Source organism: Poeciliopsis prolifica, unplaced genomic scaffold, assembly GCF_027474105.1.
Source record: "Poeciliopsis prolifica strain line A6 unplaced genomic scaffold, Auburn_PproV2 SCAFFOLD124, whole genome shotgun sequence".
Taxonomy (NCBI): domain Eukaryota; kingdom Metazoa; phylum Chordata; class Actinopteri; order Cyprinodontiformes; family Poeciliidae; genus Poeciliopsis; species Poeciliopsis prolifica.
Window position 1 is genome coordinate 377,501 of NW_026562499.1, and position 17,115 is coordinate 394,615.

The 17,115-nt window shown below is 46.0% G+C and overlaps 2 protein-coding genes and 1 long non-coding RNA gene across 4 annotated transcripts in view; 2 read left to right on the plus strand and 1 right to left on the minus strand.

The window, feature by feature from the left end:
• abhd12 (abhydrolase domain containing 12, lysophospholipase) overlaps positions 1 to 14,971 on the minus strand; it is a 22,030-nt gene extending 7,059 nt beyond the window's left edge. The window contains 5 exon segments of the mRNA XM_055024634.1: positions 11,517 to 11,587; positions 11,590 to 11,624; positions 11,931 to 12,052; positions 13,508 to 13,799; positions 14,894 to 14,971. Coding sequence (XP_054880609.1) covers positions 11,517 to 11,587; positions 11,590 to 11,624; positions 11,931 to 12,052; positions 13,508 to 13,653 — 374 coding nt within the window. The 5' untranslated portion in view covers positions 13,654 to 13,799; positions 14,894 to 14,971.
• LOC129355076 (uncharacterized) lies at positions 10,537 to 10,913 on the plus strand. The gene is made up of 3 exons (XR_008605234.1): positions 10,537 to 10,593; positions 10,641 to 10,688; positions 10,858 to 10,913. It is a non-coding gene; the product is annotated as an uncharacterized LOC129355076 (long non-coding RNA).
• Positions 14,972 to 14,978: 7 nt separating the features above from the next.
• Positions 14,979 to 17,096, plus strand: LOC129355073 (DNA replication complex GINS protein PSF1-like). Of its 2 annotated transcripts, none has more exons than XM_055024628.1 (7): positions 14,979 to 15,146; positions 15,629 to 15,706; positions 16,175 to 16,273; positions 16,354 to 16,444; positions 16,528 to 16,644; positions 16,709 to 16,783; positions 16,959 to 17,096. In XM_055024628.1, the coding sequence occupies exons 1-7, from the start codon at positions 15,073 to 15,075 to the stop codon at positions 17,025 to 17,027; spliced, it is 603 nt and encodes a 200-aa protein (XP_054880603.1). In that variant the 5' UTR covers positions 14,979 to 15,072; the 3' UTR covers positions 17,028 to 17,096. The 2 variants fall into 2 exon arrangements, with proteins under 2 accessions (XP_054880603.1, XP_054880602.1); XM_055024627.1 differs by having other exon boundaries at positions 15,142 to 15,146; positions 15,642 to 15,706.
• Positions 17,097 to 17,115: the final 19 nt, after the last annotated feature.

The window sequence follows — 17,115 nt, forward strand, 5'->3', positions numbered from 1 at the left end:
GACCTTTGACTTGGTGTTGCTAGGTTACACTTTTCTATGTTCTGGTTTTTGCTTTTGATGAAAGTGAAGAAAATATCATTTAGTTATGAGTCAAAATGGCATTTAGGTGTTTTGATCCAACAATCATAAAGTCTATGAATGAACCTGATATTTAATGTATTAATGTGCAATAATTCATTTTAATAGTAATTTATCTCAGATAAAAATGACCTTTGATGAGAAACTGAGTTTTGCAGCAACTTTAGAAACGTGGAAAAAGATCTGATGGATGTTGAGTCAGAACAGCAAAAGGTCAGTAAAAGGTCAGCAGAAGGTCAGTAAAAGGTCAGCAGAAGGTCAGTAAAAGGTCAGCTGAAGGTCAGTAAAAGGTCAGTAAAAGGTCAGCTGAAGGTCAGTAAAAGGTCAGTAAAAGGTCAGTAAAAGGTCAGCTGAAGGTCAGTAAAAGGTCAGTAAAAGGTCAGCTGAAGGTCAGTAAAAGGTCAGCTGAAGGTCAGTAAAGGTCAGTAAAAGGTCAGCTGAAGGTCAGTAAAAGGTCAGTAAAAGGTCAGTAAAAGGTCAGCTGAAGGTCAGTAAAGGTCAGTAAAAGGTCAGCTGAAGGTCAGTAAAAGGTCAGCTGAAGGTCAGTAAAAGGTCAGTAAAAGGTCAGCTGAAGGTCAGTAAAAGGTCAGCTGAAGGTCAGTAAAAGGTCAGTAAAAGGTCAGCTGAAGGTCAGTAAAAGGTCAGTAAAGGTCAGTAAAAGGTCAGCTGAAGGTCAGTAAAAGGTCAGTAAAAGGTCAGCTGAAGGTCAGTAAAAGGTCAGTAAAAGGTCAGCTGAAGGTCAGTAAAAGGTCAGCTGAAGGTCAGTAAAAGGTCAGTAAAAGGTCAGCTGAAGGTCAGTAAAAGGTCAGTAAAAGGTCAGTAAAAGGTCAGCTGAAGGTCAGTAAAAGGTCAGTAAAAGGTCAGTAAAAGGTCAGCTGAAGGTCAGTAAAAGGTCAGTAAAAGGTCAGCTGAAGGTCAGTAAAAGGTCAGTAAAAGGTCAGCTGAAGGTCAGTAAAAGGTCAGCTGAAGGTCAGTAAAAGGTCAGTAAAAGGTCAGCTGAAGGTCAGTAAAAGGTCAGTAAAAGGTCAGTAAAAGGTCAGCTGAAGGTCAGTAAAAGGTCAGTAAAAGGTCAGCTGAAGGTCAGTAAAAGGTCAGTAAAAGGTCAGCTGAAGGTCAGTAAAAGGTCAGTAAAAGGTCAGCTGAAGGTCAGTAAAAGGTCAGTAAAAGGTCAGCTGAAGGTCAGTAAAAGGTCAGTAAAAGGTCAGCTGAAGGTCAGTAAAAGGTCAGTAAAAGGTCAGTAAAAGGTCAGCTGAAGGTCAGTAAAAGGTCAGTAAAAGGTCAGCTGAAGGTCAGTAAAAGGTCAGTAAAAGGTCAGCTGAAGGTCAGTAAAAGGTCAGTAAAAGGTCAGCTGAAGGTCAGTAAAAGGTCAGTAAAAGGTCAGTAAAAGGTCAGCTGAAGGTCAGTAAAAGGTCAGTAAAAGGCAGCTGAAGGTCAGTAAAAGGTCAGTAAAAGGTCAGCTGAAGGTCAGTAAAAGGTCAGTAAAAGGTCAGCTGAAGGTCAGTAAAAGGTCAGTAAAAGGTCAGCTGAAGGTCAGTAAAAGGTCAGCTGAAGGTCAGTAAAAGGTCAGTAAAAGGTCAGCTGAAGGTCAGTAAAAGGTCAGTAAAAGGTCAGTAAAAGGTCAGCTGAAGGTCAGTAAAAGGTCAGTAAAAGGTCAGCTGAAGGTCAGTAAAAGGTCAGTAAAAGGTCAGCTGAAGGTCAGTAAAAGGTCAGCTGAAGGTCAGTAAAAGGTCAGTAAAAGGTCAGCTGAAGGTCAGTAAAAGGTCAGTAAAAGGTCAGTAAAAGGTCAGCTGAAGGTCAGTAAAAGGTCAGTAAAAGGTCAGTAAAAGGTCAGCTGAAGGTCAGTAAAAGGTCAGCTGAAGGTCAGTAAAAGGTCAGTAAAAGGTCAGCTGAAGGTCAGTAAAAGGTCAGCTGAAGGTCAGTAAAAGGTCAGTAAAAGGTCAGCTGAAGGTCAGTAAAAGGTCAGTAAAAGGTCAGTAAAAGGTCAGCTGAAGGTCAGTAAAAGGTCAGTAAAAGGTCAGCTGAAGGTCAGTAAAAGGTCAGTAAAGGTCAGCTGAAGGTCAGTAAAAGGTCAGTAAAAGGTCAGCTGAAGGTCAGTAAAAGGTCAGTAAAAGGTCAGCTGAAGGTCAGTAAAAGGTCAGTAAAAGGTCAGCTGAAGGTCAGTAAAAGGTCAGTAAAAGGTCAGTAAAAGGTCAGCTGAAGGTCAGTAAAAGGTCAGTAAAAGGTCAGCTGAAGGTCAGTAAAAGGTCAGTAAAAGGTCAGCTGAAGGTCAGTAAAAGGTCAGTAAAAGGTCAGCTGAAGGTCAGTAAAAGGTCAGTAAAAGGTCAGTAAAGGTCAGTAAAAGGTCAGCTGAAGGTCAGTAAAAGGTCAGTAAAAGGTCAGTAAAAGGTCAGCTGAAGGTCAGTAAAAGGTCAGTAAAAGGTCAGCTGAAGGTCAGTAAAAGGTCAGTAAAAGGTCAGCTGAAGGTCAGTAAAAGGTCAGTAAAAGGTCGTAAAAGGTCAGCTGAAGGTCAGTAAAAGGTCAGTAAAAGGTCAGCTGAAGGTCAGTAAAAGGTCAGTAAAAGGTCAGCTGAAGGTCAGTAAAAGGTCAGTAAAAGGTCAGCTGAAGGTCAGTAAAAGGTCAGCTGAAGGTCAGTAAAAGGTCAGTAAAAGGTCAGCTGAAGGTCAGTAAAAGGTCAGTAAAAGGTCAGTAAAAGGTCAGCTGAAGGTCAGTAAAAGGTCAGTAAAAGGTCAGCTGAAGGTCAGTAAAAGGTCAGTAAAAGGTCAGCTGAAGGTCAGCTGAAGGTCAGTAAAAGGTCAGTAAAAGGCAGCTGAAGGTCAAAAAGGTCAGTAAAAGGTCAGTAAAAGGTCAGCTGAAGGTCAGTAAAAGGTCAGTAAAAGGTCAGTAAAAGGTCAGCTGAAGGTCAGTAAAAGGTCAGTAAAAGGTCAGCTGAAGGTCAGTAAAAGGTCAGTAAAAGGTCAGCTGAAGGTCAGTAAAAGGTCAGCTGAAGGTCAGTAAAAGGTCAGTAAAGGTCAGCTGAAGGTCAGTAAAAGGTCAGTAAAAGGTCAGTAAAAGGTCAGCTGAAGGTCAGTAAAAGGTCAGTAAAGGTCAGCTGAAGGTCAGTAAAAGGTCAGTAAAAGGTCAGCTGAAGGTCAGTAAAAGGTCAGTAAAAGGTCAGCTGAAGGTCAGTAAAAGGTCAGTAAAAGGTCAGCTGAAGGTCAGTAAAAGGTCAGTAAAAGGTCAGCTGAAGGTCAGTAAAAGGTCAGTAAAAGGTCAGTAAAAGGTCAGCTGAAGGTCAGTAAAAGGTCAGTAAAAGGTCAGCTGAAGGTCAGTAAAAGGTCAGTAAAAGGTCAGCTGAAGGTCAGTAAAAGGTCAGTAAAAGGTCAGCTGAAGGTCAGTAAAAGGTCAGTAAAAGGTCAGTAAAAGGTCAGCTGAAGGTCAGTAAAAGGTCAGTAAAAGGTCAGCTGAAGGTCAGTAAAAGGTCAGTAAAAGGTCAGCTGAAGGTCAGTAAAAGGTCAGTAAAAGGTCAGCTGAAGGTCAGTAAAAGGTCAGTAAAAGGTCAGTAAAAGGTCAGTAAAAGGTCAGCTGAAGGTCAGTAAAGGTCAGTAAAAGGTCAGTAAAAGGTCAGCTGAAGGTCAGTAAAGGTCAGTAAAAGGTCAGCTGAAGGTCAGTAAAAGGTCAGTAAAAGGTCAGTAAAAGGTCAGCTGAAGGTCAGTAAAAGGTCAGTAAAAGTCAGTAAAAGGTCAGCTGAAGGTCAGTAAAAGGTCAGTAAAAGGTCAGCTGAAGGTCAGTAAAAGGTCAGTAAAAGGTCAGCTGAAGGTCAGTAAAAGGTCAGTAAAAGGTCAGCTGAAGGTCAGTAAAAGGTCAGCTGAAGGTCAGTAAAAGGTCAGTAAAAGGTCAGCTGAAGGTCAGTAAAAGGTCAGTAAAAGGTCAGTAAAAGGTCAGCTGAAGGTCAGTAAAAGGTCAGCTGAAGGTCAGTAAAAGGTCATGATGTTGGACGGATTCCAGCTCTGACTGAGACCTGGAATCGTTTTCATGATGCGTTGACGGGATGTTTGTGGAAGTTGAGGAGATAAACGAGTTTATTAAGAAAATATCAGACGTATGAAAAGTTCACTTTAATATGTGGAGATTTTAATTTGTTGACAAATTTAATAAAACAATGTTTGGTTTAGGTTTCTATCCATTAATCTTAAACGATAACTAAAGACAGTTCATCACTAACTGATCATATTTCTATGAATAAGTTCATATTGATATAAATTTGCCAGTTTAACTAAATATGACAAAACAAATGACTAATTTAATAAAATCACCTGAAGCTGTGGATCAAAGGAGAATTATTAAACTATAATTGGAAAATGTTTATGTTGATGTTAATGAGTCATATCACACATTTTTAGAAATATTTGCAACAACTTATGATCATTATTATAAACAAAGATCCAGAAATAGATAAAAGTTTGGAGAAAGCTAAAAAAAAAAAAAACAAGTTATATAAAGATTTTATTAAATGCCCAACTCAGGAAAAAGAAGAAAAAATAAAAATAAATTAACATTAGAAGTCAGAAAAAAGCAAGACTATTATGATAGATTCCTGCAAAAATATTGCAACAATATTTGGTGTACTTGGAATATAATTAATATTATTATTAAAAACAATAACGATGGAGATTTTCCAATATGTATTAAACACGACAACACTGATATTGTTGAATTATTGATCCTAATTAGTAAATTAATTCCCAAACGTTACAGATGAAGAACATAATTATAAATGTATTAATATTAACACAATGTTTCTGGGAATAGTGAGAGAAAATGAGGTTAAAACTTTAAAAAGTTAAAAAACAAGAAATCCACAGATTGTACTGATATTGATATGGTTATTATGAAAGAGGTGATTTATAGTTTTACTGAACCTCTATAATAAACTGGAATCTTTCCTGACAACATGAAGACGGAAAACATTTTCCAGTCCAGAAAAACTAAGAAACTCCAGGCTGATATCACTGCTGCCGCAACTTTCAGAAGAAATATTCAGAAAACGTCTGGACTCCTTTCTTAATAACAATAGCAACAAGCTGCAGCAGCAGCAGCAGCAGCAGCACGTCGCTGCAGCAGCAGCAGCACACGGCGCTGCAGCAGCAGCAGCAGCACGTCGCTGCAGCAGCAGCAGCAGCACGTCGCTGCAGCAGCAGCAGCAGCACGTTATTGTACTATTGTACATTATTATAATTGCATAAATGGAGTTGAAATTGAAAAAGTCCATGAGAGAAAATTTTTAGGGATTATTAAAGAAAATAAACTGAGTTGAAATCCTCATATACAATATATTAGAAACAAACTGCAAAAACTATTGGAATATTGTTTCAAATAAAAGATTTAAGAAACGTTAAAGGCTTGCATATTATTTATTCCTCTTTGGTTCTGAATTATTTGTATTATTATTCAGAAATCTGAGGAAATGCAAATAAAACAATTTTGATAAATGGCAAAAAAACTAAAAGGTTTTTTAGGTTCTGTAGGTTCTGTAGGTTCTGTGTGGTTCTGTAGGTTCTGTAGGTTCTGTGGTTCTGTAGGTTCTGTATGGTTCTGTATGGTTCTGTAGGTTCTGTAGGTTCTGTGTGGTTCTGTGTGGTTCTGTAGGTTCTGTGTGGTTCTGTAGGTTCTGTAGGTTCTGTGTGGTTCTGTAGGTTCTGTGTGGTTCTGTAGGTTTGTGTGGTTCTGTAGGTTCTGTATGGTTCTGTATGGTTCTGTAGGTTCTGTAGGTTCTGTGTGGTTCTGTGTGGTTCTGTAGGTTCTGTGTGGTTCTGTAGGTTCTGTAGGTTCTGTGTGGTTCTGTAGGTTCTGTGTGGTTCTGTGTGGTTCTGTGTGGTTCTGTAGGTTCTGTAGGTTCTGTGTGGTTCTGTAGGTTCTGTGTGGTTCTGTAGGTTCTGTAGGTTATGTGTGGTTCTGTGTGGTTCTGTAGGTTCTGTGTTCTGTAGGTTCTGTAGGTTCTGTGTGGTTCTGTAGGTTCTGTGTGGTTCTGTAGGTTCTGTAGGTTCTGTGTGGTTCTGTAGGTTCTGTGTGGTTCTGTCTGTAGGTTCTGTAGGTTCTGTGTGGTTCTGTGTGGTTCTGTAGGTTCTGTAGGTTCTGTGTTCTGTAGGTTCTGTGTGGTTCTGTAGGTTCTGTAGGTTCTGTGTGGTTCTGTGTGGTTCTGTATGGTTCTGTAGGTTCTGTGTGGTTCTGTGTGGTTCTGTAGGTTCTGTGTGGTTCTGTGTGGTTCTGTGTGGTTCTGTGTGGTTCTGTAGGTTCTGTGTGGTTCTGTAGGTTCTGTGTGGTTCTGTATGGTTCTGTAGGTTCTGTAGGTTCTGTGTGGTTCTGTGTGGTTCTGTAGGTTCTGTGTGGTTCTGTAGGTTCTGTGTGGTTCTGTAGGTTCTGTAGGTTCTGTGTGGTTCTGTGTGGTTCTGTGTGGTTCTGTAGGTTCTGTGTGGTTCTGTAGGTTCTGTAGGTTCTGTGTGGTTCTGTAGGTTCTGTGTGGTTCTGTAGGTTCTGTGTGGTTCTGTATGGTTCTGTAGGTTCTGTGTGGTTCTGTAGGTTTCTGTGTGGTTCTGTAGGTTCTGTGTGGTTCTGTGTGGTTCTGTGTGGTTCTGTAGGTTCTGTAGGTTCTGTGTGGTTCTGTGGTTCTGTATGGTTCTGTAGGTTCTGTGTGGTTCTGTGTGGGTTCTGTAGGTTCTGTGTGGTTTGTGTGGTTCTGTAGGTTCTGTGTGGTTCTGTGTGGTTCTGTAGGTTCTGTGTGGTTCTGTAGGTTCTGTGTGGTCTGTTGTGGTTCTGTAGGTTCTGTGTGGTTCTGTAGGTTCTGTGTGGTTCTGTGTGGTTCTGTAGGTTCTGTGTGGTTCTGTGTGGTTCTGTAGGTTCTGTAGGTTCTGTGTGGTTCTGTAGGTTCTGTAGGTTCTGTGTGGTTCTGTGTGGTTCTGTATGGTTCTGTAGGTTCTGTGTGGTTGTGTGGTTCTGTATGGTTCTGTAGGTTCTGTGTGGTTCTGTGTGGTTCTGTAGGTTCTGTATGGTTCTGTGTGGTTCTGTAGGTTCTGTGTGGTTCTGTATGGTTCTGTAGGTTCTGTGTGGTTTCTGTATGGTTCTGTAGGTTCTGTGTGGTCTGTAGGTTCTGTAGGTTCTGTGTGGTTCTGTGTGGTTCTGTAGGTTCTGTGTGGTTCTGTATGGTTCTGTAGGTTCTGTGTGGTTCTGTAGGTTCTGTAGGTTCTGTGTGGTTCTGTGTGGTTCTGTAGGTTCTGTAGGTTCTGTGTGGTTCTGTGTGGTTCTGTAGGTTCTGTGTGGTTCTGTAGGTTCTGTGTGGTTCTGTAGGTTCTGTAGGTTCTGTAGGTTCTGTGTGGTTCTGTGTGTTCTGTAGGTTCTGTGTGGTTCTGTAGGTTCTGTGTGGTTCTGTAGGTTCTGTTGTGGTTCTGTAGGTTCTGTATGGTTCTGTATGGTTCTGTAGGTTCTGTAGGTTCTGTGGTTCTGTGTGGTTCTGTAGGTTCTGTGTGGTTCTGTAGGTTCTTTAGGTTCTGTGTGGGTTCTGTAGGTTCTGTGTGGTTCTGTGTGGTTCTGTGTGGTTCTGTAGTTCTGTAGGTTCTGTGTGGTTCTGTAGGTTCTGTTGGTTCTGTAGGTTCTGTAGGTTCTGTGTGGTCTGTGTGGTCTGTAGGTTCTGTGTGGTTCTGTAGGTTCTGTGTGGTTCTGTGTGGTCTGTGTGGTTCTGTAGGTTCTGTAGGTTCTGTGTGGTTCTGTAGGTTCTGTGTGGTTCTGTAGGTTCTGTAGGTTCTGTGTGGTTCTGTGTGGTTCTGTAGGTTCTGTAGGGTTCTGTGTGGTTCTGTAGTGTGTGGTTGTGGTTCTGTGGTTCTGTGTGGTTCTGTGTGGTTCTGTGGTTCTGTGTGGTTCTGTGTGGTTCTGTGTGGTTCTGTAGGTTCTGTGTGGTTCTCTGTAGGTTCTGTGGTTCTGTGTGGTTCTGGTAGGTGTTCTGTAGGTTCTGTAGGTTCTGTGGGTTCTGTAGGTTCTGTGTGGTTCTGTGGTTCTGTGTGGTTCTGTAGGTTCTGTGTGGTTCTGTAGGTTCTGTTTCTGTGGGTTCTGTGTTCTGTAGGTCTGTGTGGTTCTGTAGGTCTGTGTGGTTCTGTGTTCTGTGTGGTTCTGTAGGTTCTGTGTGGTTCTGTAGGTTCTGTGTGGTTCTGTAGGTTCTGTGTGGTTCTGTAGGTTCTGTGGTTCTGTAGGTTCTGTGGTTCTGGTGTGGTTCTGTAGGTTCTGTTGGTTCTGTGGTTCTGTGTGGTTCTGGTAGGTTCTGTAGGTTCGTGTGGTTCTGTGTTCTGTGTGTCTGTGTGGTTCTGTAGTGTTCTGTGTGGTTCTGTAGGTTCTGTGGTTCTGTGTGGTTCTGTAGTTTCTGTGGGTTCTGGTGTGTTCTGTGGTTCTGTAGTTCTGTGTGGTTCTGTTTCTGTGGTTCTGTGTGGTTCTGTAGGTTCTGTTTTTCTGTAGGTTCTGTGTGGTTCTGTAGGTTCTGTAGGTTCTGTGTGGTTCTGTGTGGTTCTGTAGGTTCTGTGTGTTCTGTAGTGTTTCTGTGTGGTTCTGTATGGTTCTGTAGGTTCTGTGTGGTTCTGTGTGGTTCTGTAGGTTCTGTTTCTGTGGTGGTTCTGTGTAGGTTTTCTGTGTAGGTTCTGTATGTTCTGTGGTGGTTCTGTATTCTGGTGGTTCTGTAGGTTCTGTATGGTTCTGTGTGGTTCTGTAGGTTCTGTGTGGTTCTGTGTGGTTCTGTAGGTTCTGTGTGGTTCTGTATGGTTCTGTAGGTTCTGTGTGGTTCTGTAGGTTCTGTAGGTTCTGTGTGGTTCTGTGTGGTTCTGTAGGTTCTGTGTGGTTCTGTATGGTTCTGTAGGTTCTGTGTGGTTCTGTAGGTTCTGTAGGTTCTGTGTGGTTCTGTGTGGTTCTGTAGGTTCTGTAGGTTCTGTGTGGTTCTGTGTGGTTCTGTAGGTTCTGTGTGGTTCTGTAGGTTCTGTGTGGTTCTGTATGGTTCTGTAGGTTCTGTGTGGTTCTGTATGGTTCTGTAGGTTCTGTGTGGTTCTGTAGGTTCTGTAGGTTCTGTGTGGTTCTGTGTGGTTCTGTAGGTTCTGTGTGGTTCTGTATGGTTCTGTAGGTTCTGTGTGGTTCTGTAGGTTCTGTAGGTTCTGTGTGGTTCTGTGTGGTTCTGTAGGTTCTGTAGGTTCTGTGTGGTTCTGTGTGGTTCTGTAGGTTCTGTGTGGTTCTGTAGGTTCTGTGTGGTTCTGTAGGTTCTGTGTGGTTCTGTAGGTTCTGTGTGGTTCTGTATGGTTCTGTAGGTTCTGTGTGGTTCTGTAGGTTCTGTGTGGTTCTGTAGGTTCTGTGTGGTTCTGTGTGGTTCTGTGTGGTTCTGTGTGGTTCTGTAGGTTCTGTAGGTTCTGTGTGGTTCTGTGTGGTTCTGTATGGTTCTGTAGGTTCTGTGTGGTTCTGTGTGGTTCTGTAGGTTCTGTGTGGTTCTGTGTGGTTCTGTAGGTTCTGTGTGGTTCTGTGTGGTTCTGTAGGTTCTGTGTGGTTCTGTAGGTTCTGTGTGGTTCTGTGTGGTTCTGTAGGTTCTGTGTGGTTCTGTAGGTTCTGTGTGGTTCTGTATGGTTCTGTAGGTTCTGTGTGGTTCTGTGTGGTTCTGTAGGTTCTGTGTGGTTCTGTAGGTTCTGTGTGGTTCTGTGTGGTTCTGTAGGTTCTGTAGGTTCTGTGTGGTTCTGTAGGTTCTGTAGGTTCTGTGTGGTTCTGTGTGGTTCTGTATGGTTCTGTAGGTTCTGTGTGGTTCTGTGTGGTTCTGTATGGTTCTGTAGGTTCTGTGTGGTTCTGTGTGGTTCTGTAGGTTCTGTATGGTTCTGTGTGGTTCTGTAGGTTCTGTGTGGTTCTGTGTGGTTCTGTAGGTTCTGTGTGGTTCTGTATGGTTCTGTAGGTTCTGTGTGGTTCTGTAGGTTCTGTAGGTTCTGTGTGGTTCTGTGTGGTTCTGTAGGTTCTGTGTGGTTCTGTATGGTTCTGTAGGTTCTGTGTGGTTCTGTAGGTTCTGTAGGTTCTGTGTGGTTCTGTGTGGTTCTGTAGGTTCTGTAGGTTCTGTGTGGTTCTGTGTGGTTCTGTAGGTTCTGTGTGGTTCTGTAGGTTCTGTGTGGTTCTGTATGGTTCTGTAGGTTCTGTGTGGTTCTGTATGGTTCTGTAGGTTCTGTGTGGTTCTGTAGGTTCTGTAGGTTCTGTGTGGTTCTGTGTGGTTCTGTAGGTTCTGTGTGGTTCTGTATGGTTCTGTAGGTTCTGTGTGGTTCTGTAGGTTCTGTAGGTTCTGTGTGGTTCTGTGTGGTTCTGTAGGTTCTGTAGGTTCTGTGTGGTTCTGTGTGGTTCTGTAGGTTCTGTGTGGTTCTGTAGGTTCTGTGTGGTTCTGTAGGTTCTGTAGGTTCTGTAGGTTCTGTAGGTTCTGTGTGGTTCTGTGTGGTTCTGTAGGTTCTGTGTGGTTCTGTAGGTTCTGTGTGGTTCTGTAGGTTCTGTGTGGTTCTGTGTGGTTCTGTAGGTTCTGTGTGGTTCTGTAGGTTCTGTAGGTTCTGTGTGGTTCTGTGTGGTTCTGTAGGTTCTGTAGGTTCTGTGTGGTTCTGTAGGTTCTGTGTGGTTCTGTAGGTTCTGTGTGGTTCTGTAGGTTCTGTAGGTTCTGTGTGGTTCTGTAGGTTCTGTAGGTTCTGTGTGGTTCTGTAGGTTTTGTGTGGTTCTGTAGGTTCTGTAGGTTCTGTGTGGTTCTGTAGGTTCTGTGAGGTTCTGTAGGTTCTGTGTGGTTCTGTAGGTTCTGTGTGGTTCTGTAGGTTCTGGGTGGTTCTGTAGGTTCTGTGTGGTTCTGTAGGTTCTGTGGGTTCTGTGTGGTTCTGTGTGGTTCTGTAGGTTCTGTGTGGTTCTGTAGGTTCTGTGTGGTTCTGTGTGGTTCTGTGTGGTTCTGTGAGGTTCTGTAGGTTCTGTGTGGTTCTGTAGGTTCTGTGTGGTTCTGTGTGGTTCTGTGTGGTTCTGTGTGGTTCTGTGGGTTCTGTGTGGTTCTGTGTGGTTCTGTAGGTTCTGTGTGGTTCTGTGTGGTTCTGTAGGTTCTGTGTGGTTCTGTGTGGTTCTGTAGGTTCTGTGTGGTTCTGTGTGGTTCTGTGTGGTTCTGTAGGTTCTGTGTGGTTCTGTGTGGTTCTGTGTGGTTCTGTAGGTTCTGTGTGGTTCTGTAGGTTCTGTAGGTTCTGTGTGGTTCTGTGTGGTTCTGTGTGGTTCTGTGTGGTTCTGTAGGTTCTGTGTGGTTCTGTGTGGTTCTGTAGGTTCTGTGTGGTTCTGTGTGTGGTTCTGTGTGGTTCTGTAGGTTCTGTAGGTTCTGTGTGGTTCTGTGTGGTTCTGTGTGGTTCTGTAGGTTCTGTGTGGTTCTGTGTGGTTCTGTAGGTTCTGTGTGGTTCTGGTACCAGACTCCGATCTTCAGGCCCGCCTCAGGCTCCAGGTAGAAGTTGTGTGTGTGGTTCAGCCCCTGATCCAGAGAGGTCGCTTCAGGTCGATGAAGTACGGCATCCTCACTGGGACAAAAAACACACAGGTCACATGACCTCTCTGGCAGCTCGCCATTGGTCCGTTTGTTTCTGTGTTATGAGCAGCAGGTTCTGATTGGTTCTGCTCAGCTGAAGCTACAGAACTATGATGTCCCACGCTGCCTGAAGGCAGCACAGGAAACAGGAAGCAGTTCACCAGACGGAGGAAGGCTGCGCTCCATCCTGGAGCAGTGCATGCTGGGTGAAACGGCTGTCCTACACCGCCCCCTGCTGGCTGCCATGCAGCGCTGAACCGGCCAATCACAGCTCAGTTCAGGTCCGACTGAAACTCACCGAAGTTGAGGAAGACGAGTTTGGCCTGGATGGAGGGGAAGAGCTTGATGATGAAGGGGATGGAGACGTAGACGAAGAGCAGCACCATCATCATCCTCTTCATCTTTCCCAGCAGCCCCAGCCTGAGGAGAGAACAGCCAATCAGACGGAACCGACGCCGCTACGGCCGGACAGAGTGGAACATCTCTCCTGAGACACAATCTCTGTCAGGCCAGCAGGTTCTGATGGTTCTGATGGAGCGACCCCGGAGAAACCCGACCCGACCCAGACTGAGCGCGCTCAGAACAGATCAATAATTCATGGAGGAAGACAGAAAGACCAGCAGGATGGTTCTGAGGAGTACTGGGTCCAGTTTTGAACCGGTTCTGGTTCTGTTCACTGGAGCAGCCGGTCTGTCCACAAAGTGTTACTGGACCGGGCTGAACATGTCCAGAGCGGTTCTGTTCGGATCCAACAGCGGGTCATCCAGTTCCGACCTGTCTGGTTACCAGAAACTGTTCAGATCCAGTTTCTGGTAACCAGAACCAGAGACCGGATCTGCACAGAACCAGTAAGCCGAGCCAGACAGCAGCTGGCAGCATCAGGTCCAAACAGAACCGCAGAGGTTCGGATCCCTGCTGCCCGACTGATACCAGTCAGAACCGGTTCTGACTGACTCCAGAACAATGAGGACGATTTACTGGGTCACACCTGCTGGAAGGTTCTGGTTCTGGCTAGATGGACCTAGCCAGAACCAGAACCTGGCTGTATTTGACTGAGGTCAAAGATTCTGAAGGTTCTGGGTCGGTATCAGAACCGTCCACTGGCCCGTCCACAGCCAGATGGACCGGTCCAGATCTGGTGGTTCTGACTGGGGGTCATGGGGAGGGGCGGGGCCAAGCGGTCAGTGAACGCATCACAGCTGCTGCGTTCAGGGTCACATGACGCCGAGTCAGACTCCAGACTTCCTGTTCTGCTCAGTTTCGCTTCCTGCGGCGGGTCAGAATATCTGGACCTGAACAGCCTGGGCCAGAACCTGACCCAGTTCTGGAACCAACCAGAACCGGGTCAGGTTCGTCCAGAAGGTTCTGCAGCGCCCTGATCTGAGATCAGCTTCAGGAGGAACAGGAGGATCACGTGACCTCTTGACCTCCTGAGCCGCTGAGGTCACTGCTCCGACTGCACAGAACCAGCCGGCCCGGTCCAGATGGTCCAAATCAGCTCAGAACCGCATCTTTGGTCTGAGCGCCTCAGTGTCAACATCAAGACTTAGAAACATGTGGTCCTGTCTCCAAATGTCCCCCAGTGTCTCCAAATGTCCCTCAGTGTCTCCAAATGTCCCTCAGTGTCTCCAAATGTCCCTCAGTGTCTCCAAATGTCCCTCAGTGTCTCCAGACTGACCTTCCAGTCCAACCAGCTCAACAGTCTCACTGGAACCAGTCTGACTAGTCTTGCCAGTGAGACTGGTTCTTTGTCCTCTGATGTCCCACCCAAACTTCAAAACCTTAAAGACTTTAATCTTTTTATTGAATTATTCAGTTTATGTTTTTCACCATTTTCTCTAGACTCCCCTCCCCACCTGTTTCCTCGGTGCTCACCTCCTGAACGGTCTCTTCCCCATCCCCGGCTCCTCTCCCGGGCCCTGTCGGCCTCGGGTCGCCGGATGCGCCGCCGCTCTGCCGGCTCGCTGCTTCAGCTCCGGGTCGCTGTCCTTCTCCGCGGTCAGGGAGCTCCGCCTCCGCATCACTGGAAGCGGCAGAGAGACGGCTCGTTACCCGGGGGAAGGTGGCCGAAAAGCGGGCCCGGTCCGCGGTGAGGAGGCCTCGTTCTGGGCGGCGTGCGAGCGCTGAGAGGCGGCGGCAGCCAGACCGAGCGCCCGCTGGAGCCGCACTGACATCCGCAGAGAACAGCTGATCAGAGCCGGGGCTGCCACAGCCAATCGGGAGGCAGGCTGCAGACCACGTGGTCAGAGCGGTGCTGCCTTCATGGTCTCTGGGGAAGCGTCGGAACAATGGCTTCCAAAACAAAACCAGCGTTGCGTTCAGGCACAGCTCGGAAATTTTAGTAGATTTAACGCTCACTAAAACAAATTAATAATTGAAACATGCATGCAATTTAATAAAGAAGATTAATAAATCATATGTGACGCGTTTTAACAGTTTGCGTGAAGAATATTTAAAAGGTTTTTATAAAAGTTTATTTATAAAATCTTCATGAAACCTTCAGAGAACAAAGCGACTCCAGATCTTCCTGTTGTTATTCTGAAACAGCCAAAAGCTTTCTATTTAACCGTGTGTCCCTGAACGCCTCACTGAGGCAGGTAGGTTTTCAGATTTAAAGCATGTTTTAATGTAATTATGATTAAATCTCGACTGCTCCCCCTAGTGTTCAGAGCTCAAACAGCAGCTTCTCGCCTCCATAAAGCCGACCAATCAGGAGCTGGTCTCCCCCAGGTGAGGGCGGGCTGTCCACCTGACATTTGCTCTCATTTGTCAAAGCAAATAAAACTGATGTTTCAGTTTTAGGACTTTAAATCTGTTGCTTTTATTGTTTCACATGTTTTGATTTTCTTCAAGTAACATTTCTGATTGTTTTGGTGGAAATGCTCATTCACGTTTCCTCCCGTTGCCATGGTGACTGTCCACAGGGGGGGTCAGTTTGATGACCCGCTTCCTGAAACTGGGCTGAAAGGTCACGTGATGGAAAACAGACCAGTAAAACGTTCATAACGAAACTCGCACCGTTATGGTTGGTTCACACGGTTGGTTCTGTTGGGTTCGGCCGAACCTCAGGCTGAACTGAAAAAAATTTGATCTAATTTGAATTGGTTTTAACGCTGCCCTGAACCGGAAGTACTGTCGCAGGTGAAGTCATTGATCTTGGAGCCAAACTGATTGGTTTTGTTGAGAAACATCAGCAACAACAAAACGTGCACAAATCACCAATGAATCACCGATAAGTCATCAATAAATGAAGAATCCTACCCGGTAGCTCTGGCCGGTTTCACCACATCGCCGCTGGAGCTGCTGCTGTTTGTCCCTCCGCGGCTTCCGGACAATTACGTCACCGAGTCACGTGACCACAACAAAGTATTTTCCCGCGAAGCTGCATCTCTGCCTTGAGGGTCAGTCAGTCCCGGTTCTGTTCGGTTCCGAGCCCCAGGATGTTCTGTGAGAAAGCCCTGGAGCTGATCCGGGAGCTGCACCGGGCGAGCGGCGGCCAGCTGCCGCTTTCAATGTGAGTATCCGGGGGATCCCGCAGCAGAGAACTCCGCCCAGAAACTTCCTGGTTTAAGGTTCGACCGCTGATTTAAGACGGAAACTGTAAACCTCAGATAAAACAGTAATGTGTGCAGAAAATAGTCTCTTCATTTAACGTTTCGGCTCAGATGAACACGGTCAAGTTTATTTTTAACATCAATTATTTATTTAAAATAACGGCCGTAGTGGCCTTTATATGATAGTAAATTGACAGGAAACATGAGAAGGGAAGACATGCGATCACCAGGCCGGGAATCGAACCCGCGACAGCCGCGTCGAGGACTGAGGCCTCCATCTGTGGGTTGTGCTGCAGGGTCAGGGGTTACACAATGTCGGATTTCTAGTTGTTCTGCGGATCTCTGCTGAACAACAACTTCTCAGTCTAAAGGTTAAACTGAGAGTTCAGTTGAACTCATGATTGAAAGTTTCAAAATATGAAGAGAAATTAATTGGAATCAGTTCTTGGTTCCAGGAGGACGGACTGCGGCAGGTTCTGCAGGAGATGGAGGATCTGTACATACAGAACCAGGCTGATGTGTGAGTACCGACCCACTGCACGGTTCTACAGGGTCCAGGTTGGTTCTGGTTGGGTTTAAGTTCCTGTTGGCTTCAGATGGTTTTCAGAACCAACCTCTGACCCGGAGCTCACAGTTAAAGCGCCAGTATCCTGTGAACTCATCATGTTTTCCATGGCAACCATTCAGCTGTGTAAAACGCCTTGTTGGACCTTGTCCCCCTTCAGACTAGCCAGAAGCAATTAGCAAACAGCTGCTGCTCAGAGTGATGCTGGTAAATATTAAAGGGTTAAAAGGCGTTAAGGCAGGAAGTCAAATTCCTTTTAGCCCATATTTGATATGAACAGCAATTTTTTAACACCAGAAGGCGACACAGTTGCTGATTGTGCTATAAAACATAATACTGGCCCTTTAAGGGAACTATTTCCTGGTACCAGTCCAGAAACCGCTTGCGCTCTGTCTGACCTCCTGACCTCTCCGTCTCCTGCAGGTCGGAGGCGAAGGCCGCCGGCCGCGCTGACCTCATCCCCTCCATCAAGCTGCGCCACTGCTGCCTGCTGAGGAACCAGCGCTGCGTCGTGGCCTACCTGTAACTCCGTCCGCAGTCATGTGACCTGCCGGCCCGGGTCGTGTGACCTCTGATGCTGACCTTTGACCTGCTGTTTGCAGGTACGACCGTCTGCTGAGGATCCGTGCGCTACGCTGGGAGTGCGGCAGCGTTCTGCCCGCTAACGTCCGCTTCCACATGTCAGCAGAGGAGGTCAGTGACATCACTTCCTGTTGAGGGGGGTCTCTGCTGGCTCACCTGAAGGCTGAGAGCACCTGTGTGTGTGGTGTGTTCAGGTGCAGTGGTTTGGCCAGTATAAAAAGTCCCTGGCCTCCTTCATGCGGTCCATCGGAGGACAGGAGGGACTGGACATCACGCAGGACATGAAGCCTCCAAAGAGCCTCTACATCCAGGTGAGTCTGACCTCTGACCTCTGACCTGCAGCCTGACCCCGCTGACCTCCCTGTGCTTTTCCAGGTCAGATGCCTGAAGGACCACGGTGAGTTCGAGATCGACGACGGAACGGTGATCCTGCTGAAGAAGAACAGCCAGGTGAGATCAGACTCCATGACAGTGATGAGAAGCGCAATATGACGACGGTCCTGCTGGCGCTTTAATGGGATGTAACTGGAGGTCCTGGGAATGCAGCTGCTTCCTGCTGAGACAGGAAGTGAACAAGTGGCCCATATTCTGACTCATCCTGACACGAAGTGGTTTTTGTCCGCAGCACTTCCTGCCACGGTGGAAATGTGAGCAGCTGATTCGCCAGGGCGTTCTGGAGCATGTGATGTCATAACGTCCAGGAGACAGACGGCATCTCAGCGGCCATGTTTGCTTTTTACAAATAAAGTTGTTTTGTTCCTTCCTTTGTGTCGTAACTGAGA

Bases quoted from the DNA above. Each gene is read 5' to 3' on its own strand.
- LOC129355073 (XM_055024628.1), top strand. From the start codon at position 15,073: ATGTTCTGTGAGAAAGCCCTGGAGCTGATCCGGGAGCTGCACCGGGCG. The intron at 15,147-15,628 runs GTGAGTATCCGG...AATTGGAATCAG, and splicing joins GGCCAGCTGCCGCTTTCAAT to TTCTTGGTTCCAGGAGGACG. The intron at 16,445-16,527 runs GTCAGTGACATC...TGGTGTGTTCAG, and splicing joins TCCACATGTCAGCAGAGGAG to GTGCAGTGGTTTGGCCAGTA.